The sequence below is a fragment of the Hyaena hyaena genome, unplaced genomic scaffold (genome assembly GCF_003009895.1).
Source record: "Hyaena hyaena isolate Hyena2069 unplaced genomic scaffold, ASM300989v1 scaffold_70, whole genome shotgun sequence".
In the NCBI taxonomy this organism is placed as follows: Eukaryota; Metazoa; Chordata; class Mammalia; order Carnivora; family Hyaenidae; genus Hyaena; species Hyaena hyaena.
Genome location: NW_024080701.1, coordinates 1,428,860 through 1,452,291, shown reverse-complemented (window position 1 = coordinate 1,452,291; position 23,432 = coordinate 1,428,860). Strand labels below are relative to the sequence as shown.

Genomic DNA, 23,432 nt, shown 5'->3' with positions numbered 1-23,432 from the left:
GACGCTTAACCGACTGAGCCACCCAGGCGCCTCAAGTAAAAGCTTTTTAAATGAAATTTTTAATTTGTACGTGTAATCTGTACACGCAGCATTGGGCTTCAACTCACAACCCCAAGATCAAGAGTTCCATGCTCTACCAACTGAGCCAGCCAGACCCCTCTGAAAGCTTTTCCAAAGTTTTCTTTCAGGGAAGTAGTACCAACTTATACTCTCGCCAAGTAGGCAGGATTGCCCATGTCTCTACTCACAGCTCTCACCCTGACTCTTGAAAGCAGCACACTGTGTGCCCAGTGCCCTTCTCAGTATAGGCACACACTGGACCTTTATTAAATCAAACTTTACAGTGTTCTCCCTGTTTCTTTTTGATTTCCTTTCCCATTCTCCATGTGTGTTTCAGAGGGGAGTAGAAACGCCCACAAGCATTTTATTCCACAAACTTTTTTTATGTTTATTTATTATTCTGAGAGAGAGAGAGCATGAGTGAACAGAGGAGGGGCAGAGAGAGAGGGAGACACAGAATCTGAAGAAGGCTCCAGGCTCTGAGGTGTCAGCACAGAGCCTGATGCGGTGCTCAAACCCACGAACTTTGAGATCATGACCTGAGCCGAAGTCAGACGCTCAGCCGACTGAGCTACCCAGGCACCCCACAATTTTTTTTTAATTGAGAGAGAGAGGGCACAAGTGAACGAGAGCAGAGAGAGAGGGAGAGAGAATCCCATGATGGGGAGACAGAGAGAGAAAGAGAAACGGGGCTCGCCAGAAGCAGGGCTTGGGCTCACCCAACCTGGGACTTGAATTCAAGAATCATGAGATCGTGACCTGAGCAGAAGTCAGATGCTTAACCAATGGAGTCACCCAGGCACCCCTGGTTCCACAGACTTTTATTAAAGTGCCTAGCACGTGTCAATTTCAGAGTTGGTGCGAGGGAAACAAATGTGAAAAGAGTGGTCCCTGTAGAGTTGCCCCATCTTGTCTGTTTCCTTTTTCACCTTTTCCATCTCTTACTCCAGTGACCTAGCTGTGTGTGTGTGTGTGTGTGTGTGTGTGTGTGTGTGTGTCCCATCATTATGGAATGCAGAGGTTAAAGTTGATAATCCTAGAAGTTGATGCTTTTTTTTTTAATGTTTATTTATTTATTGAGAGAGAGAGAGAGACAGAGAAGGGGAAGAACAGAGACAGAAATTCCAAACAGGCTCCACACTATCGGTTCAGAGCCTGACTGGGGACTTGAACTCATGGACTGTGAGATCATGATCTGAGCTGAAATCAAGTCAGTTGCTCAACCAACCGATCTTCCAGGCACTCCTAGAAGTTAATGCTTTTTAATCAGATCATTTCCTGGAGAGTGTAGCTTGGTATAGAAAATAACAGTTTTGGGGGCGCCTGGGTGGCTTCCTTGGTTAAGCATCTGACTCTTGATTTTGGCTCAGGTCGTGATCTCGTGGTTCATGAGTTTGAGCCCTGTGTTGGGCTCTGTACTGACAGTGTGGAGCTTGCTTGGGATTCTCTCTCTCTCCCTCTTTCTCTGCCTCTCCCCAACTCGTGTGTGCATGTGCACACTCTGTCTCTCAAAATAAATAAAAGAGAAAACAGCAGTTTTTATAACTAATCTTTAACAAATAAGGCCAAGAATTGTTGCTTATTACATCTACCATATGTCAAAAGTAGATGAAAATTATAATACAGAGCATTGAGCAACATTGGGAATTGTCAGTGTACTTTTATCAATCACCTTTGACTTATTAGCAGTTTTAGTCATTGTAAGTCATGACTCCATAACTCACCTAGTTTGTGACCTTGAACAAATATTTAACTTCTATGTGCCTTGGCTTTCCCATCTGCAAAATGGGAATGATGGCAGTCCCTCTCTGCCAGCATTGTTGTAAAGCTCGATCCAGGTAAAGCATTTAGCATGGTGCCTGGTACAGAGGGAATGCGCTACATGTTAGCTCTTGCTGTTAACACTGTCCTTCCACCTTCCTTACACTGTAAGCACTAATGTCAAATACACACCTCCCACAACTCACATCTAAGGTTGCCCTCTACCCCTCAGGCCTTCTCACTCGTTCTAGTCCTGACAGACCCAGCGCTAACTCAGCGATGCTCCCAGCAGTCAGGGTAGAAAGGAGATGGGGAAGTAGGTAGAGCAAAATTGAGGATCAGCAGAGTTCACTGTTCTGTTCAGATCTACAGATGAGTGGAGTATATCACCAAGGACAAGGTACCATGTGGGCATGGTGGGGTTTTAGAGCTGAATAAGACATCGGTCTGCTTTCAGCCAGCTCACACAGTGAGTGATGAATTTTGAGGTAGAATGAAAGAGGTTATGTCAAAGTATTTAAGGAAAATGCTATAGGAATAAAGAAGGCATGATTCAGGGGCACATGGGTGGCACCGTCAGTTGAGTGTCCGACTTTGGCTCAGGTCATGATCTCACATTTGGTGAGTTCGAGCCCCACGTCCGTCTCAATGCTGTCAGTGCAGAGCCCACTTTAGATCCTTTGTCTCCCTCTGCTCTGCCCCTTCCCACCCCTGTCTCTCAAAACAAAACAAAACAAAACAAAACAAAACAAAACAAACAATAACAGCAACAACAAGGCATGATTCATAGAGTGGCAGGATCAGGGAAGACTTCTGAGGAGGTCTTCAAGCAAGACCTTGAAGGGAGAAAAGAATATATCACAGCAGGGATCTTCATGGTCATTGATTCTCTTCATTTTATAGACAGGAGGATAGAGGTCTAGAGAGCTTATGGAACTTGCTCCAGACCACCCTGAGAATGAGCGTTGGACCCAGACTGGAACCCCAGTATAATATTCTTTCCATTCCTGTGCAATTGGCCCAGGTCTCTGTTTTTCTTGCAGCCTCAGCTTTCATCTGAAGCCCTTTACAGGGTATGTAACTCACTGTATCTTGGGAAGCATTACTTGATGAAGCTAGGTACTTGAAAATACATTTTGATTAACTCTTTCAAGACTCAGATTTTAAGTCTGTTTACCAGGAAAACTACCAAGGACACTTAATACTGACATTTTCAGAAAGGAAGGTTGTAAGTTGTAAGAAAGCATGTAAGTTACTTTAAGGAAAAGCCTATTTTACCTATATGCTAGCTAATACCTTTATTTAACCTCCACATTTTTGGGATGCCTGGGTGGCTCAGTTGATTAAGCATCTGACTCTTGATTTCGGCTCAGGTCATGATCCCAGGGTTGTGGGATCAAGCCCCACATTGGGTTCTGCGCTGACAGTGCAGAACCTGTTTGCGATTCCCTCTCTTTCTCTCTCTCTCTCTTTCTGCCCCTCCCCTGCTCATGCTCTCTCTTTCTCTCTCTAAAAATTAATAAATAAACATTAAAAAAATAAATTCCATATTTCTGTTATACTCTGGAAGGTGATACACCAGCATTCTTCCAGAATTAAGAAGGGTAAGTCTTTGAGGACAGAGAATAGAGGCAGGCTTCAAGTAACAGCATGAATATGTAGGTATAGAAGTAAAAATGCCTGGCCTGACAAGAAATGGGGCATTGCCTTGGGTATGTTGAAGATATGGTAGGTGATACATCTGAAAAATATGCTATCTTTGTACTTCTGGGTGCTATAGTGGTTGGACTTGATTCTATGGCTCTCTGGGAGGCATTTCTGCATCTGAGGTGTGCCTGACTCAATTTACTGTCTCCAACAGGAGTCTTTCCCAAAATCTCTTGCTTCTAGACCAGGCATTCAAGACTCAAGGTTGGGCACCAAGTCTGGTTTCTCTGGACGACAGTCCTTCGTTCACCCAGGGCCTGACTAGCACTGGGTGGCTCTGGGAGCCAGGCCTCAGCCCTATCTGCATCACTCTGATGGTTAACTCACTCCTGGGTTTAATTGTCTGGCTGGAGCTCTGCATTTTTGAAGTTACTTGGCTGCCTGTTAAGTCAAAAGGAATGATTCATTTGTGTTTGTAAGCCGCAACTTATTCATTAGCATTTAAGATAATACCTCACATTTATATGACACCAAAGTGCTTTCGCATAAATTATCTCATTTGATGTGATCTTCAAGACAGGCCTTTGAGATAGGCAAGGAATATTAGGTCCAATTTATAGATGAAAAGACTTAAGACTCAAGAGTTTAATTGATTTGCCCAACATAAGGTGGCTAATAAATGGCAGAGTGCTTGCCCAAACCCGAAATTTTACTTTTATTTCAGAGCTTTTTCCATGACCGACACTTCAGGAGCAATTAGGGCAACAAGAGACAGGTCTGTGGGCCCCAGAGAGCCTCATGACTCCAGCTGTGACACAGATAGAACTTTGACTCTGAGTAAAGCTGCCCGACCCGGGTGAACCCGACAGGTATTAAGCTGATCTAGACAGCTTGAGGAAGTGCATTAAAATGTGTGTTGAAACTACCACAGTGCATTTTCCAATCAACTAAGGCAGCATTCAAAATATTCTCCATCCAGGGGCGTCTGGCTGGCTCAGTCAGAAGAGCATGTGACTCCTAATCTCAGGGTTGTAAGTTCGAGCCCCACATTGGGTGTAGAGATAACTTAAAAATAAAATCTTAAAATAACAAAAAGAGAAACAAAAACAAGTATTCTCCATCTGAATAGTTGCTTTCCCAATTTTTGCCATTCCACCGTGCTGTTATTTGGTTATTATTTTTCTTTAAATTGACTCACTTCTTTTTACTAATATAAATTTGTTTTTACAGGAAACCACTGTGTTACAGGAGAAAAAAGAAATAAGTGAGATGCAGGAAGTACCAAGGCCTAGAGAGGAAAAGGAGTTTCTGCACCCTGAGAGATGGCAGAGAGGGGGCAGAGAGAATGCTTTGGGAGTGGGGATCCAAGTCTTTAGAGGCTGAGGGAGACAGCAGGCAGTGGGGAGAGTGAGGGGCAGCCAGACTCAAGATATCTGGTAGATGTGAGAGGTGGGAATCTACAACCTGAGGGAAGAAGGTGGGCAAAGATTTTGGAGTCTGAGCCTGATACAGGGATGCTTAGGGTAAGGATGGGAGAGAGGGGTGAGGCTGTAGACGGGGCTCCTTGGGTAGCTATTTTGGGAAAGTAGGCTGAGAAGAATGGCTGAGAGGGCTAAAGGAATGTGGGGGGGGGGGGAGACCCAGAGGTGAAGCCTGAGGCATAGGAGGAGCTGAGGAGTGACCTCAAGGATGGTCCAAGGACCCAGATCCAAAGGATGCATAAGGGCAACATTTGGGGAGAAGCATGTCAGGCCCAGTCCCAGCTGTTCCAGGTTGTATAGGTCTCCGAGTCTGGGCCCTGGTTAACAAGCAACCCGAGAAAGATGTTTACGTGAGTTCCCCCAGTGCCATCTCAGTACCACCAGCAGGCCCACATATGGGAGCATTGAGCTGAGGGGGCTGGTCTGGGGACTAGCTGGCACCTGCTTGTACTGAGTCTTAGGAGCAGTGTGGTTTTCGTAATGGCCAGGCATTTAGGGATTTCTCTGCAGTGCTGTTGCAATGTGGACCAGAGGCTGTCAGAAATGAAAATGACCAATATGTCAGGCAAGAGGGGCTTCTGCGTAAGTGCCCCGAACTCTGTGGTTTACTTTCTGCCTGTGACATCAGGCAGTCACATAACCTCTGGTGTTCTAGCTGGTGTGGGGATGAGGAGATGTCTGCCTCCTCCAGGCTTGGGGAGAAGTTAAATGGGTGCCTGGGCCGTGATTATGGACTGTTCCCATTCCTGGAACCAGGCCTGATAATAGTTTTCTAGCTGATTCACCAGCATGGTTTAGTGCATGTTGTCACACAGAGTGGTCTCCCTATCTGTCCTCTATCTGAGTCTGACCTATGAGTCTGGCTTTTGAGAACTGGGCTTAATTACCTGTATCACTTACTTACTTACTTGGTTCCAAGTTTTATCATAAGGGACAGCAGCCTTAAAAAAAAAAAAAAGATCTCTTCTTTGTAGGGCACCTTTCTTTTAAGTTAATGATGGCTGTTTTATATTTATGGGACCCCTGAGCACCTTGCCTTTTTTGAGTGAGTCAGGATGCTGTTTCCCTCAAAAGGTGAAACTGGAGGCAGGTGGATTGTTAGAGGCCTCACTGCGTGCCTGGCACAAAGCCCAGTGGAGATGGTGGAGACCCACTTCCCAACCCACTCCCCTCCTCTGGGCTCAGGTTGCTGTAAGTGGCAGAACCAGTTATGGGGCCTTCAGGAAGGGCTGGGTGGCTGCTAATTCATGATTCATTCTTCTCCTCTGTGATGTGGGCTCTGGGGGATAACATTTAGTTCCCATCATGGTTCTCCTGACAGTCTCCCCTAGTATTTTTTCCTCTTTTTCAGACTTGGTTTCTCAAGAGATGGCATTAGCAGATAGAAGGGAAGATTGTGAAATAGTGGTGAGATCTCCTAGGGTCAGGACGGCGCTCACTTCTACTCCTCACTGGGCCTACAATTGACATAGTTGAGGCTTTCTGGTTGTGTTTTGGTTGAGAACAAATCAATGTGTGCCCTTGCATTCAATAGGTACTTATTGTGTACCTACTAAGTGCCAGGTGCTGTTCAGAGCACTGTTCTGGGCCTCGGCATCTGCAAAACTCCCTGCCCCATAACGCACATTCCCTTCATTTGTAAGGGGAGCCCTCCCCCCATACTTTCCTATCCTGTGGGCTTTCATTTGAGGCACAATTATTATGGTTGTAAGATTTAAATTTTTTAAATTTAATTAATTCATTAAATGCATTTTTAAATAATTAATTTTAAAAAATTGTAAAGTTATTTTAAAAGAACCGAAACAGTTTATCTTTTTCCAGAGCATTCCAGAAAAGAAACAACAGATTAGAAGCACTTCCAAGGAAGTGCTGGCATCTGGCACAGACTAGTAGAGACCGACTAGGGAAGAGACAGAAAACCTATAAAAAGATCATCGCCACGTAGGGAAGCAAAGGAGAAGCCTGACTCTTCGCCTTCAGTAGTGCCTGAAGGTGTTACACTGTTCAGTAGTTTCTGTTCTGGGTGAGTGTCCTGAGACATGGAAGTCAGAATGCCAGTAGTGTCCCAGGATGGAGAAGGGGAGGAGGAGGCAGCAACAAGTTAGAAAGACCACACTTGGGCAAATTGGAATTTTAAGTCCTGGTGGAGCTTCTCTTCATATGAGATCTTTGTCTTTCTGGGGCTGGCTGGACTTTGGAGACAGCATGGTCCTCTGAAAAAACATGATCAGTGCAGGGGGCATCGGGTGGAGGGCTACTCTACTGTCACCTGGCTCCTCCTCTCTGTGAAGTCTCAGGAAATGCAACTGAGTGTTTCCAAGTGCTAGGGAGACCAGGGGATTTAAGGGACACCCACAGGTAAAGAAAGCAAGCTGCAAGTGTTAAGACAATCTAGTAGCCTTTCGCAACTTCTTGAGGCAACTTCAACCCTGCCTGACTGATCTAGCACCTTCGGACTCTGTTTCATGAAGGAGGTGCCATCCCTGGTGCCCGGGATTCGACAGTCCTAAGCTTCATCCCACACCATTACAAATAGGGTCTCTACTTCTCTCTTCTGGAAGTCCCTCTTCCTTCCCAACTTTATCATAGTTAAGGATTGTATTTTACGTCTTTTTGCCCTGAATCCAGCCTCTTGAGCTACTAATAAGGCAGGATTATTTCATAATAAACAATATTGGCACCAGAAGCTTTTTCAAAGGCCTGCTTCAGGAGAGTTGTGTTTACATGATGAGAAATTCTTTAGGCAGCAGTCACTTCAGGAGGGCTGGGCAAAGCTGGGGATCCTATTTGCAGCACAAAACACCAAACTCCAGGCCAACTGGTTCAAAGACAAAACTGGCCTTCCAGGCTAAAACCTAGGAATGGGCCCTGCCCAGGTCAGGTGTAACAGCTAAAAATAATAATAACTAGTTAATCAAGACAGACACACTTGACCAGCATTCTTAGGCCAGCTGAGTTTTGGTTCATGGCCACTCTTAGAAGATCTCAGGCTCCCTACCCTGCCCTCTACCCTTTGAATGAGAGTATTTCAGAGCCCCTGGGAGCTAATTAAGGATTATATTTTAGAGCTACAGCCCCAGCAGACTTGAAATCAGCTGTCTGAATCTCTAATTGGGCTGACCTGGGCCCACTGTGAACCCATGCCCATCCCTGGAGTTGCTGTCAGGTTGGCATCATACTCAGCTGGTGTCACAATTGATCTCCCTCCTGAAAGTGGATAGGCAAGAGGTTTGGGACTTATGGATTGCCTAGTTTTTGTCAGGGACTTCACATGGATTATTTTCTTTAATCCTCACAGCTATCCTGTGTGTAGGGGATTCTTTCCTCATGTTGTCGCTGAAGAAGCTGAGGCTGAGTGAGATTCAGTGATTTGTCCAAAGTTATGCTGGTAGGATGCAGAAGACTCAGAATTTAAAAGCACATCTGTTAAGGGTGCCTGGGTGGCTTAGTCGGTTGAAAGTCCAGCTCTTGATTTCAGCTCAGGTCATTGTGGGATTGAGCCCTGCATTGGGCTCTGCCCTGAAAGCGTGGAGCCTGTTTGGGATTCTCTCTATCCTTCCCTCCCTCCTCCCTCTCTCTCTCTCTGCACATGTGTGCACACTCTATCTCTCAAAATAAATATTAAAAATTTTTTAATTAAATAAATAAAATAAAAATACATTTGTTAGATTCCAAAACTTTTCCTCTTTCAGTGAACCATGCTGCCTTCCAGCTTAGAACAGTAGAAAGAAACTGAATATCCCTATTTTTTTTAAACACTCCTTTCTTTTTTACGTTTATTAAGTTGAGAATTTAAATTTTTTAAAGTTTTTTTGAAAGAGCGACAGAACGAGAGAGAGAGAGACAAAGCATGAGTTGGGGAGGTACAGAGAGAGGGAGACACAGAATCCCAAACAGGCTCCAGGCTCTGAGTTGTCAGCAGAGAGCCTGATATGGAGCTTGAAACCACAGACAGTGAGATCATGACCTGAGCTGAAGTCAGGCCCTTAACCAACTGAGCCACCCAGGTGCATCTTACTTTTGAGAGAGAGTGAGTGCACATATGAGCAGGAGACGGGCAGAGAGAGGTGGAGAATGAGGATCCCAAGCAGGCTCAGCACTGCCAGCACAGACTGAGTCGGACACTTAACCGACTGAGCCATCCAGGTGCCACCATCCTATTTTTCAAGATTGAGATATAATTGACACAACATTTCAGTATTCTCATTCTCATTATTATTATTAGAGAGAATGTGAGAGGGGAGTGAGAGAGGGGGCAGGGGAGACAGAGAGAGAGAGAGAGAATGAATCCCAAGCAGGCTTCATGCTCAGTGCCAAGCCCTCTGATGTGGGACTCACTTCCACGACCCTGGAATCATGATCTATCTGAAATTGAGTTGGGGATACTCAATCAACTGAACCACTCAGAGGCTTCATAACATTCTATTATTAACATAATGACTCAATACATTGAGTACATTGTAAAATGTACCCCACAATAAGTCTAGCTAACATAAGTCTATCACCACACATAGTTATACTTTTTTTTCTTATAAGAATTTTTCAGATCTACTCTCTTAGTAACTTAATAATATTGTATACAATACAGTATTATTAAATCTGTCAGCACACTATACATTACATTCCCAGACTTATTTTATAACTGAGAGTTTGCACCTTTTGACCCCCTTCACCTGTTTCACCCCACCCACCCCCACACCTCTGGCAACCACCAGTCTGTTCTCTGTATCTATGAGTTAGGGTTGTTTTTTGTTTTCATTTCTTTTTTAGATTCCATATATAAATGAGATCATATGGTATTTGTCTTTCTGTCTGACTCATCTCAGCATGATGCCCTCAAGGTCTATCCATGTTTTCACAAATGGCAAACTTTCTTTTTTTATGTCTGAATAGTATTGCTGCGTGTGTGTGTGTGTGTGTGTGTGTGTGTGTGTGTGTGTGTACCACATCTTTGTCCATCCATTAGGTTGCTTCCATGTCTTGGATATTGTAAATAATGTTGCAATGAGCATGGGGTGCAGATATCTTATCAAATTAGTGTTTTTGTTTCCTTTGAATAAATACTAGAAGCAGGATTGCTATATTATATGGTAGGTCTAATTTTAATTTTGTGAGGTATGTCCATACTGACTTCCATAGTAGCTGCACCAGTTTACATTCCTATCAACAGTGCATGAGGGTTCCCTTTTCTCCACTTGCCAACACTTGTTATTTCTAGTCTTTCTGAGAAGAGCCATTCTAACAGGTGCGAGGTGCTATCTCACTGTGGTTTTAATTTGTATTCCCCTGATTAGTGATGTTGAGTACGTTTTCATTTACCTTTTGGCCATCTGTACGTCTTCTTTGGAAAAATGTCTCTTAAGATCCTCTGCCCATTAAAAAAAATCAGATTGGGGTTTTTTGCTAGTGAGTTGTAGGAGTTTTTTTTATATTTTGAATATTAATTCCTTATCAGATATATGATCTGATATATTTTTGCTTTTGTTGTTTTTGCTTTTGGTGTCAAATCCAAAAAATCATGGCCAAGACTCATGTCAAGGAACTTACTGCCTATGTTTTCTTTTAGAAGTTTTATGGTTTCAATTCTTACATTTAAGTCTTTAATCTATCTTGAGTTGATTTTTGTATATGGTATAAGGTAGGAGTCCAGTTTCATTATTTTGCATGTTGCTGTCCAGTTTTTCCAACACCATTTATTGAAGAGACTGCCTTTTCCCCCTCATATAGTCTTAGCTCCTCTGTCATAAATTAATTGACCATATATACATGGGTTAATTTGTAGTATCTCTAGTCTTCCAATCCACTGATTTATGTGTTTGTTTTTATGCTAATACCATACTGTTTGATTACGATACCTTTGTAATATAGTTTGAAACCAGAAAGTGTGATGCCTCCAGCTTTGTTCTTCCTTCTCAAGATTGCTTTGGCTATTTGGGATCTTTTGTGATTCCATACAAATTTCAGGATTTTTTTTCTATTTCTGTGAAAAATATTATTAGAATTTTGATAGAGATTGCACTGAATCTGTGGATTGCTTTGGGTAGTAAGGACATTTTAACAATATTAATTCTCCTAATCCATAAGCACAAAATATCTTTCCATTTATTTGTGTTGTCTTCAGTTTGTTTTATCAATGTCTTACATTTAGTGTACAGGTCTTGCACCTCTTTGATTAAATTTATTCCTAGGTATTTTATTCTTTTTGATGCAATTGTAAATGGAATTGTTTTCTTAATTTCTCTTTCTGGTAGTTCATTATTAGTGTATAGAATTGCAACAAATTTTTATATAGTGATTGTGTGTCCTACAACTTTATTGAACTCATTGATTAGTTCTAGCAGTTTTTTGGTGGAATTTTTAGAGTTTAGCTTTTTAAAGTAGGTGTTTGTCACTATGAGCTCCCTTCTTGGAACTGCTTTTGCTGAATCCCATTAGTTTTGGTATGTTATATTTCTACTGTCATTTATCCCAAGGTATTTTTTTTTTAATTTCTCCTAGATTTCTCCTCTTACCCATTGGTTGTTCAATAGTGTGTTGTTTAAGCTCCACATATTTGGGAGTTTTCCAGTTTTCTTCCTGTAATTAATTTCTAGTTTTATACCACTACGGTCAGAAAAGATACTTGATATGATTTCAGTGTTTTGACATGTATTAAGACTTGCTTTTGGGGGTGCCTGGTTAGCTTAGTTGATTAAGCGTCTAACTCTTTTTTTTTTTTTAATGTTTTATTTATTTCTGAGAGAGAGAGAGAGAGAGACAGCGTGAGCAGGGAATGGTCAGAGAGAGAGGGAGACACAGAATCTGAAATAGGCTCCAGGCTCTGAGCTAGCTGTCAGCACAGAGCCCGACGCGGGGCTCGAACCCACGAACGTGAGATCGTGACCTGAGCCGAAGTCAGACGCTTAACCGACTGAGCCACCCAGGCACCCCTTAAGCGTCTAACTCTTGATGACGGCTCAGGTCAGGATCTCATGGTTCATGAGTTCAAGCCCCGAGTTGAGCTCTGAGCTTTGAGCACGGAGGATTCTCTCTCCCTCTCTCTTTGCCCTTTCCCTTTCTTTCTCTCTCTCTCTCTGTCAAGATAAATAAACTTAAAAAAAAAAAAAAAAGACTTATTTTTTCCTAACATGTGGTCTATCCTGGAGAATGTTCAATGTGTCCTTGAGAAGAATGTACATTCTCTTGCTTTTGGATGGAATATTCTTTCTTTTTCTTTAAAGAAATTTTTTTTGGTCTTTATTTTACTTTGAGAGAGACAGAGAGCAAGCGGGAGAGGGGCAGAGAGAGAGATTCTGCTTCACAGAATCTGAAGCAGGCCCCAGGCTGCTGTGAGCTGTCAGCACAAAGCTCAACGCAGGGCTCAAACCCAAGGACTGTGAGATCATGACCTGAGCCAAAGTCCATGAGCCAAAGTTGGACACTCAACCAACTGAGCCACTGAGGTGCCCCTGGATGGAATGTTCTGTATATGTCTGTTAAGTCCATTTGGTCTAATGCACAGTTTAAGGCTAATGTTTCCTTATTGATTTTTTCTCTGGATGATCTGTTTTGGCCATTGATGAAAGTGGGGTATTAAAGACTCCTATTGTTATTATATTGCTGTCTATTTCTCCCTTTAGGTTTATATATTTAGGTGCTCCTTTGTTGGGTATAGAATATTTACAAATATGTCCTCTCGATGGATTGACTCCTTTATCATTATATAATGACCATTGCCTCTTCTTATTACAATCTTTCTCTTGAAGTCTGTTTTGTCTTAGTTTAGCTAGCTCAGCTTTTTTTGGCTATTTGTGGGAAATAACTTTTTCCATCCCTTTACTTCCAGTCTATGTGTGTCCTTTCCTCTGAAATGAGTCTCTTGTAGGTAGCATATAGATGGGTCTTGTTTTTTTTTTTAATATTTTTATTTCTAGGAGAGAGAGAGAGAGACAGTGTGAGCAGGGGAGGGTCAGAGAGAGAGGGAGATACAGACTCTGAAACAGGCTCCAGGCTCTGAGCTGGCAGTCAGCACAGAGCCCGACGCGGGGCTCGAACCCACGAACCGCGAGATCATGACCTAAGCGAAAGTCGGACGCTTAACCGCCTAAGCCACCCAGGCACCCCAGATGGGTCTTGTTTTTTAATCCATTCTGTTTTTTGATTGGAGTGTTTAGACCTGTCTGTTTTTTTTTAAAAATTTTTTAATGTTTATTTATTTTTGAGAGACAGAGAGGGATAGCGTGAGCAAGGGAGGGGCAAAGAAAGAGGGAGACGCAGAATCCGAAGCAGGTTCCAGGCTCTGAGCTGTCAGCACAGAGCCCCACGTGGAGCTTGAACTCACAAACTGCGAGATCATGACCTGAGCCGAAGTCAGACGCTCAACTGACTGAGCCACCCAGGTGCCCCCTGTCTGGTTTTTTAAATAGTTTTTCTTGATTTGACATGTAATACAGGCTCATTTTAAGAGTAAAATATCAGCTATAATCTCTCTGTTTCAGGTATATACATATATATTTTTTAACATTTTATTCTTTTGTAATGTCTATTTATTCATTTAGGGAAAGTGAGAGTGAGCAGGGGAGATGCAGAGAGAGGGAGAGAGAGAATCACAAGCAGGCTGCACACCGCCAGTGCAGAGCCTGACATGCGGTTTGAACCCACAAACCGTGAGATCATGATCTGAGCTGAGACCAAGAGTGAGGATACCTGACAGGCACCCAGTGGCCCCTAACATTTTATTTTATTGTTTGTTTTTAGTTAGAGAGAGAGAGAGTATTTGTGCAGGCAAGCAAGGGAGAGGGGCAGAGGGGGGAGAGAATCTCAAGCAGGCTCCACACTCAGCGCAGAGCCCAGCATGGGGCTCATTCCCACGACCCTGGGATCATGACCTGAGCCAAAATCAGGAGTCAGACACTCAGCTGACTGAGCCACCCAGGAACCCCAGGGATATTTTTATATTTTCATCTGGTGAGCATGAGCTCCCCACTTGGCCTTTTCTGACACTACCCTGGTGAAGGTTTGAGGTGTTTTGTTACAGGTGGCGGGGGAGAAGTCTAGCCTCCCCATATGGCCCTTGGTGGCAGGGGTGGGGTGAGGGCCACGTTTTTCCTGTGGTGTTTGGGCTGGAGTAGAACAGTTATTGTCTGTAATAATAATTGCATGCTTTTTCATTGAATGGATTTTCAGTATCATAATTATCCCTAATTATGTCACAGTTTCCTCATGTGTAAAATGTGGATTATAATAATAATATAATAATAACATTCATAGGGATGTTTTAAGGGTTAAATAAGTTATTATATGTAAAGCACTTCAGACACAGCTTGTCACACAGAAGGCAGTATGTAAGTACTAGCTACTCTTGTTTTGGAATGTAAATGATTTCTGACTTTCTCTAATATAATATAAACAGTGTTGTAAGTGAATACCACTTTTTATAAATATTGAATGAATTTCTAAATATTTCTGCAGACAGACTCTTAGTAGAGGCCTTGCTTGATCAAAGGGTCTGCACTTTTTACAGCCTCCTGATAGACAGGGCCAGATTACTTTCCAGAGTCATCAGGTCGATTTACGTATTCACCACAAAGCCACCAACATTAAATGCCATCGTTTTCTTATTTGTTGTCAATTGATAGGACTGAAATTTTTGAATTTTGAAAGGGACTTAATTTTTGTGTGTGAGGAGAATGTTTTTCATGTTATTAATCGTTTCTATTCTACGCATTATCTCTTCATGTTTTTTCTTTATCGTGGTTTCTTCTGTTGGGTGTTTTCTCTGCATGAGTTCTTTAGATAGTGTTATCTGTCATATTTATACATATCTGTTATATCATTGTGTTATCTGTCATATTTCATGCAAATACTTCCCTTAGTTTTCATTGCCCCGTCTATTAATTTTGTCTATGATTTTTAACTTAAAGACATCAAAAATTTTTCTCATTGTAAATTTATTCATTCTATGCAGGCACACATGTGGTTTCTTCCCTTGCTTTAATACTTGGGATTTCTTCCCAATCCCACAGGCAGATTAATTGTCCCATCATTTCCTTTCTTTTAGGTTGCTTTAGTTTTATTTTTTGTCTTTTATTTAGTGTTTTGTTTTATTTAGTGTTTTGATCTATTTGGAGTTATTTTGGTATATGGCTTGAGATGAAGATTTAACTTTTTCTTCACTCAGTATAATACATTATAATAATAGTTTTTACTACATGTTGAGTTTTTACATTTATTAGTGTTTGTTTCTTGGCCAGCCTTATATGTTCCACTAATCTTGCTTTTGTGTGTTTTATGATACACTTTCATAGCTGTTAGAGAATGTCCAGGTTTAAATTCTCTGGGCTTGGAGATCAGCAAATCCTCCTCAGTCATTCATCTTTGAGAGAGGTTCACCACCCTTGAACTCAGCAGACTCTTCAAACCTGGCGCTGCTTGGACACGCAGTGGTGTTTTCCCTTCTAATTGCTCTATCTCTTTTTTATGAATCACACTAACTTTCTTATATTTTCAGTATCATCCCTGATGATGACTTTATCATTCTTCAACCTTTGTTTTCGCCTCTTCTTGGCCCAGTGGGCATTTCTTTGCCTTATGTGTGTGTCCTCATTCCCCAGCATTTCTTCATCCCAGGTCTGTGCATTAAAACCTGTTTGTATGAATTTTTTCTTTTCCTACTCTTCTTTCATTACCTTTCTTTGGTCGAAGTTTCATTTTTGTTTTTGTTTTTCTTTTCAGATTTTATTTTTGAGCAATGTACACCTAATGTGGAGCTTGAACCCACAACCTGGAGATCAGGAGTTGCATGTTCCACTGAGTGAGCCAGCCAAGCACCCCTGGTTGAAGTGTTTTAAAACCCAAAATATGCTTTGACAAAAACATTATTTTTTTCCATGCATTTTGCAACCATGACTCTTTTTTCTTTTCTTTTCTTTTTTTTTTAATGTTTTATTTATTTCTAGGAGAGAGAGAGAGAGACAGCGTGAGCAGGGGAGGGTCAGAGAGAGAGGGAGTACAGACTCTGAAACAGGCTCCAGGCTCTGAGCTGGCAGTCAGCACAGAGCCCGACGCGGGGCTCGAACCCACGAAACGCGAGATCATGACCTAAGCATAAGTCGGATGCTCAACTGACTAAGCCACCCAGGCGCCCCTTAAATTTTATTTTTAAATAATCTCCACACCCAACATGGGGCTCAAACTCCCAACTCTAAGATCAAGAGTTACATGCTCTACTGACTGAGCCCGCCAAGTGCCCCTAAAGCAAAACTCTTGTATTTCTCCTGTAAGCTGACCTGGAGCTCTAAGAGAAGTCAGGTTCTTTCACACCTTCTGTCTTGAATGTCCTTTCCAGCTCTCTGCTCACAGAATTGCTTACCTTTCAGATCCAGCTCAGATATTGCCTTCTCTGAGAAGCTTGCAGAGCTAAAATTAGTCACTCCTTTCTCTGTGTTTCCATTATTATTTTTTAGGTTTTTTTTTTCTTTTCTTTATTTTAGAGAGAGAGAGAGGGAGTAGAGGGTAGAGGGAGAAAGAGAGACAGTCCCAAGAAGGTTCCATGCTCAGGGCAGAGCCCAATGTGGGGCTTTATCCCATGACCCTGGAATCATCACCTGAGCTGAAATCAACAGTCAGATGCTCGGAGCGCCTGGGTGGCTCAGTCAGTTAAGCGCCTGACTTCAGCTCAGGTCATGATCTCATGGTTCGTGGGTTTGAGCCCCGTGTCGGGCTCTGTGCTGACTGCCAGCTCAGAGCCTGGAGCCTGTTTCGGATTCTGTATCTCCCTCTCTTTCTGACCCTCCCCTGCTCATGCTCTCTCTCTCTCTCTCTCTCTCTCTCTCTCAGAAATAAGTAAAACATTAAAAAAAAAAGAGTCAGATGCTCAATCAACTGAGCTACCCAGGCACCCCTTTTTTAATTATTTTATTTCATGTTAAATGTACTCTTTAATCCTGTTCCCCTATTTTCCCCAACCCCACCTACCTCCCTCTGGTAACCATCATTTTGTTCTCTATATTAAGAGTTTGTTTCTTGGTTTGTCTCTCTTTTGGTTTGCTCATTTTTTTTTCTTTGCTCATTTGTTTTGTTTCTTAAATCCCATGTATGAATGAAATCATATGGTATTTGCCTTCTCTGACTGACTTATTTCCCTCAGCATTATACTGTCTCGCTCTATCCTTGTTGCAAATGGCAAGATTTCATTCTTCTTTGTGGCTGGAAAATATTCCATTTTATCTTATATATGACATCCTCTTTATCCATTCATCAGTTGATGGATACTTGAGCTGCTTCCATAGTTTGGCTCGTGTAGATAATGCTGCAATAAACATAGGGGTGCATGTATCCCTTTGAATTAGTGTTTTTGTATTTTGGGGGCAAATATCCAGTAGTGGGATTCCTAGATTGTAGGGTTGTTCCATTTTTAATTTTTTAGGACATTTCAGTGGCTGCACCAATATGCATTCCACCTTTTTATCCACATCCTCACCAACACTTGTTTCTTGAGGGTTTTTTTGTTTTTGTTTTTGTTTTGTTTTTTAAGTGAGCCCTATGCCCCATGTAGGGCTTAGGCTCATGACCCTGAGATCAAGAGTTGCAGGCTTTACAGACTGAGCCAGCCAGGTGCCCCTGTTTTTTGTGTTTTTTTATTTTAACCATTCTGACAGGTGTGAGGTGATAGCTCATTGTAGTTTTGATTTGAATTTCCCTGATGGTGAGTGATGTTGAGCATCTTTTCATGTGTCTATTGACCATCTGGATGTCTTTGGAGAAATGTCTGTTCATGTCTTCTGCCCCCCCCCCCCTTTTTTTTAGTGTTTATTTTTGAGAGAGAGCACAAGCAGGGGAGGGTCAGAGAGAGAGGGAGACAGAATCTGAAGCAGGGGCCCAGGCTCTGAGCTGTCAGCACAGAGCCTGATGCGGGGCTCAAATTCACAAACCACGAGATCGTGACCCGAGCCAAAGTCAGGCACTCAACTGACTAAGCCACACACGTGCCCCATCTTCTGCCCATTTTTTTAATTGGAATATTTATTTTTTGAATGTTGAGTTTTAGAAGCTCCTTATGTGTTTTGGATACTAACCCTTTATTGGATATGTCATTTGCAAATATTTTCTCCCATTCAATAGTTTGCCTTTTAGTTTTATTGTCTCCTTCACTGTGTAGAAGCTTTTTATTTTTATGTAGTTGCCATAGTTTATTTTTGCTTTATTTCCTTTGCCTCAGGAGACCTATCTAGAAAAATATTCCTATGGTCAGGGTCCAAGAGATTATTGCCTTCAGGGATTTTTCTCTTCACGGATTTTTATGATTTCAGGTCTCACATGTAGGTTTTTAATTCATTTTGAGTTTATTTTTGGATATAGTGAAAAAAAGTGGTCCAATTTCATTCTTTTACATGTGGCTGTCCATTTGTTGAAGAGATTATCTTTTTCCCCGTTGTATATTCATTCCTCCTTTGTCAAAGATTAACTGACCATGTAATTGTGGGTTTATTTCTGGGTTTCTATTCTCATGGACCACTTTTAACGGCAGCACACACAATAATGTAGCTCATTGTTTTCATGGCCATCTTCCTTGCTAAATACTGTCCTTCCTCTGCAGTGTCCAAGAAATACCTGATTCTTCTCTAGATCCCCAACTCCATCTCAGCCTGTTTATCCCTAGATATTCCATCAGTGGACCGAGGAGGTGGGTAGATTCAGTGCTGTGCTGAAGGGCTCTCAGAGCTCTCCTCCTACTATTAGATATCCCTCCTTGGGAATGAATAACCAGCCTGATATCCTGCTAATATCTAGCCAGTGCATGAGTCTGTTAATTTTTTTCCTATAGGATCTTGAAATATTAGAGTGATTAGGCCCTTACACCTTTAAATGATGGTTTGGAAATTGAGGTCCAGGGCAGACCTTGAGAGAGTAGGGTGTCCAGGACACATCAATTTGGTTATGACAGTTGTATTTAATTGTAGATATTAGGAATGTGGAGCTGGAAGTGTGGGGGTAAGATGGGGTCCATGCAGATGCGGAGTGAGGTAACCTAGGTCTAGTTATACTGTTACTTCAAAAAAAAAAAAAAATCTGATGAGGGGCACCTGGGTGGCTCAGTTGGTTAAGGGTCCGACTTCAGCTCAGGTCATTATCTCACAGTTCGTGGGTTCGAGCCCCGCATCGGGTTCTGTGCTGACAGCTCAGGGCCTAGAGCCTGCTTCAGATCCTGTGCCTCCCTCTCTCTCTGCCCCTTCCCTGCTCATGCTCGCTCTCTCTCTCTGTCTCTCAAAATAAATAAACGTTAAAAAAAAATCTTACTGGGGCGCCTGGGTGGCTTAGTTGGTTAAGCGTCCAACTTTCGCTCAGGTCATGATCTTGCGGTTCGTGGGTTCGAGCCCCGCTTCGGGCTCTGTGCTGACTGCCAGCTCGGAGCCTGGAGCCTGTTTCAGTCTGTGACTCCCTCTCTCTCTGACCCTCCCCTGCTCACGCTGTCTCTCTCTCTCTCTCCTAGAAATAAATAAAAAAAAAATATTAAAAAAAAAATCTTACCAACTTGACAATAAACTATTTGTAAAATAAATAAATAAATAAATAAAAATAAAAACATATGGGCCAAAAAAAATATTTTTTAATTAATTAATAAAAAAAATCTGATGAGACTGTTATGGATATTTGTCAAAGGGACACATTCTGGAAAGAGAATTGATGAAGAAGCAAATTAATGTATTAGATTAATTTCTCATTATTACATAATTAATTTTTTGTTTGAATAATTTGTTTCCCTATTTTGTAAAAAAAAGATTTTTGTTTTTTGGTTTGTTTTTGTGTCCTGTTTTTTATGGTTTTGCAGCAGAATGCCCAGCATGAAACATAATTGGAAATATTCAGCTGTGCAAAAAGGAATAGTGCTTAAAGTACAAATGGAGACATGATTCATTGAAAATAAATATTTAAACACAAGTCAGGTCCCACAAGCACCTGAACTGTAAGGCCTGTGTGGCAAAAACCCCCAGTCTTCTGATAAGGAACTTCCAAAATGAATTATAAAACACAAAACAGTACTTAATGTCATTCCCTTATAATACAATCCATAAAGCATTCTCTCAAAGAAAGAAAGAAAGAAAGAAAGAAAGAGAAGAATGTACTACCACCCAGGCTTCCCCATACTCCTTTTATCTTTCTTATGGTCCTTCTTGCCTCTCTCCCTTTTACTATCCCTTTCAGATTTACAAAAATGAACATATAATACTTTTAAAGAGCCTTACGATACAAAGGAAACCATCTTTGACAAAATGCCCAGACACTGGTAGGCCACACCCCTCATTCTGGTCCAGAAGAAGTGGCATTCTGAGGCCAGGCAGCTTTCACGTTGAGATGACAGACACCCTCTTCTCCCTGCCTCTTCCTTTCACCCATCTCAGGGAGAGAGGAGGGGTAGAGAGACAGAAACCAAACCCGGAAGACTCATATTTGTTGGCATGATCAAGGAGGAAGCTTTAAAAGGCTGCGCCCCGCCCTCCCCGCTTGGATGGCTGAGTCGGTTAAGCGTCCAACTGTGGCTCAGGTCATGATATCACGGTTCGTGGGTTCGAGCCCCATTATCCGGCTCTGTGCTGACTGCCAGCTCAGAGCCTGGGGCCTATTTCAGATTCTGTGTCTCCGTCTCTCTCTGACCCTCCCCTGCTCTCTCTCGCGCGCTCGCTCGCTCTCTCAGAAATAAATAAAAACATTAAAAAATATATTTAAAAGGCTACCCTTGGATTACCATTGGAACTGTAAAGAGGGCTGGGGAGGTGAGGAAAGAACATTTGTCTTTTGGCTTTCTCTTTATATATTTTGTATTGTTTTACTTATTGGAGAAGAAATAACATAGAGGACCCTAAAACATAAAGAATACATATTAAAGGCTTAGTTTTAAATAAAAAAGAAATGAGGCTGGGGCACAATGGAGGAGGCAAAAGAAAGAGGGAGAAAAGACCGATGATAAGGGGCTGAAAGAGTAAAGATGATGTTTCAAATGTAAAACTGTATGTAAAACTATCAGCTTTCATTAGTAATTTTTAAGTGAAAACAGAGCTAGATTTTATTGTAATTAAAAATGTTTTTAATGTTTATTCATTTTTGAAAGAGAGAGACAGAGTGTGAGCAGGGGAGAGGAAGAGAGAGAGGGAGACAACAGAATTCAAAGCAGGTTCCAGGCTCTGAGCTGGATGTATATTCTGTTTGCCGGGCTCAGCCAGGAGAGCCGGGGGAGAGAGCCTGATGGATGGACTTGGTCGACCTGGCTGTGAAGGTGCAGTGCCAGCGACAGCCCAGCAGATGGCAGCACACCCCAGACGTCCGAGGCTAGGTTGCTTCCCGCCCTCCTTGGCCCTAGAGTGGTGCACCTGTCCACACGCCCTCTCTTGGCGGTGCTGGCTGCGTGCCTCTGAGGGTCCTTATTTAGCAACTTTGGGTAGAAGTATTTATTGGTTTCCTCTGAGAAGCCTAGAAAGCCAGTTTGCTTAGCTGCTTGAGGAAGTTCTGGGTCCAGAGGCTCCTCCTCGCCGGCTTGAATGGCAGGTAAAGTGTGCAGACAAGTGAGGGCAGGGCACATTCTGGGGTTTTGTGCTCTGTCTTTCCTTAAAATAGCTGAGTGGGTTGGAGCGCCTGGGTGTGGGTAATATGCAAATCATTATGTTGTACCCCTGAAAGGAATACACTGTTAGATGTCAATTTATCCCTACCCCAAAAAAGATTTTCAAGGTATAGTGCCGGAAAAAAAACAAGACTTAGAGCAGTATATATAATATGACCACTTTGGTATTTAAAATAAACAATAATGGAGTGCACGGGTGGCTCAGTTGGTTACTGGAGGGGTTGTTGGGGGGGATGGGCTAAATGGGTGAGGGGCATTAAGGAATCTACACCTGAAATCATAGTTGCACCATGTGCTAACTAACTTGGATGTAAATTAAAAAAGAAAACAGAAAAATAAGATAAAATAATTAAAATAGAAAAAAAAACCTTTGATGACTAAATTTTCTTTCAGAAAGGGTGCCCCAGTTGACATGCCCACGAAGGGTGTGTGAGTGCCTTTTTTCAGATGGCTGTAGAGAAAGCTGCCTGTCAGGGGCCCTTTTACATCGTCTGTGGTGAGGCTGGTACTCGGCAGGAAGCAAGCCTAGCTTCTCTGCCCCAGGCCCGCAGCTGGCTCCCTCCATGGCCTTTGCCTCATCCACGGCACATCTCCTCGGGTGGAGGAGAAACAGTGTGGGGACGAGCAGCCTTTCTTTTAGCGATGGGGAGTGCTCTTGGGTTCCTTTATTGCTTTAGTGAGATTTTCTTGCCCGTCTGGGGTGTGAGAGGGAATAACCACATCTTCTGACTCTTCCAGGTGAAGAAGGCATATAGGCAGAAGGCCCTCTCCTGCCATCCAGACAAAAATCCTGATAATCCCAGAGCAGGTGAGACTGTCCTACACATGGGGAGGTGAGACCCGCTCACCTGGGGATGGCGGCCTCCCGGTCTCTGCTTCCATGTGACTGCTGTGCTGACGCACACAGCCCTGGGCCTGCACTTCACGTGCGAGGGGTATGTGGTCAGTTGTCTGTACACCTGCCAGCGTGTGGCTTCTTTGAGGTGCTTTTTCAAGGGAGCACACCATACCAAGCCTGACTTCCTTTGTCTCCTCTCTTTTTTGACCCATATTTTTAGCTGAGCTCTTCCACCAGCTTTCTCAGGCCTTGGAGGTACTGACGGATTCTGCAGCCAGGGTAAGCTCATCCTCCACTATTTGAACTGTCTCCCGTGGTTAGAGACCGCTGTGGCACTTCAGCCCAGTCCCCTATGTTCCGCCATGCAGCACAGGCCTAGCCGCCCCAGCCCGGAGGTCTGGTCACCAGGCTGCCTCCCGACGGCTCCGGGGCTACATGGCAGGGCTGGGAAGATGGCTGCACTCCATGCCTGTCCTCCAGCTGACTGCTCCTTGGTGTTCTTTCTCCTGCCAGGCTGCGTATGACAAGGTCAGGAAAGCCAGGAAGCAGGCAGCAGAGAGAACACAGAAACTTGATGAGAGAAGAAAGAAAGTGAAGCTTGGTAGGTGACATTGTGGTGCTGGGTGGCCTGTGGTTTCCCTGGGCCATTTTCATGCAGCCCCCTCACTTTTCTTCCTGGAGCTGCACCTCAGAGCTTTTTGGCACTAGCTCTGGGCAGAACCCTGCTGTCAGGGGTGGGACCTGAAGGTCACTCTTAGGAATACCAACAGTGGCTAGATTTACTACCAGCTAGCATTGTGACAAATGCTTTACAGCCTCCTTTAATTATCTAAGGAAGTGAGTATTACTAAACCCAGTTTTTATAGATAAAGAAGCTAAGGCACCAAAAGGATGAGAACTTGCTGGAGCTGGGAATTAAACCCACACAGTATGAGTAAAGTCTTGTTCTTGTTCAGGATGCCATCCTCGATCTTTTGATTCATCCCAGCCTCACATCTGCACAGAGCTTTCACTCTGAGGAGTCCCCTCAGAAGGATCCAAATAGGTC

General features: G+C 42.9%; 1 protein-coding gene across 2 annotated transcripts in view; it reads left to right on the top strand.

Annotated features, from left to right (window-relative positions):
- Positions 1-23,432, top strand: part of DNAJC17 (DnaJ heat shock protein family (Hsp40) member C17) — a 41,241-nt gene that overhangs the window by 8,380 nt on the left and 9,429 nt on the right. For both annotated transcript variants that reach the window (XM_039232736.1, XM_039232735.1), the window contains exons 2-4: positions 22,285-22,354; positions 22,605-22,663; positions 22,898-22,985. In XM_039232736.1, coding sequence (XP_039088667.1) covers positions 22,285-22,354; positions 22,605-22,663; positions 22,898-22,985 — 217 coding nt within the window. The remainder of the gene's footprint in view (positions 1-22,284; positions 22,355-22,604; positions 22,664-22,897; positions 22,986-23,432) is intronic.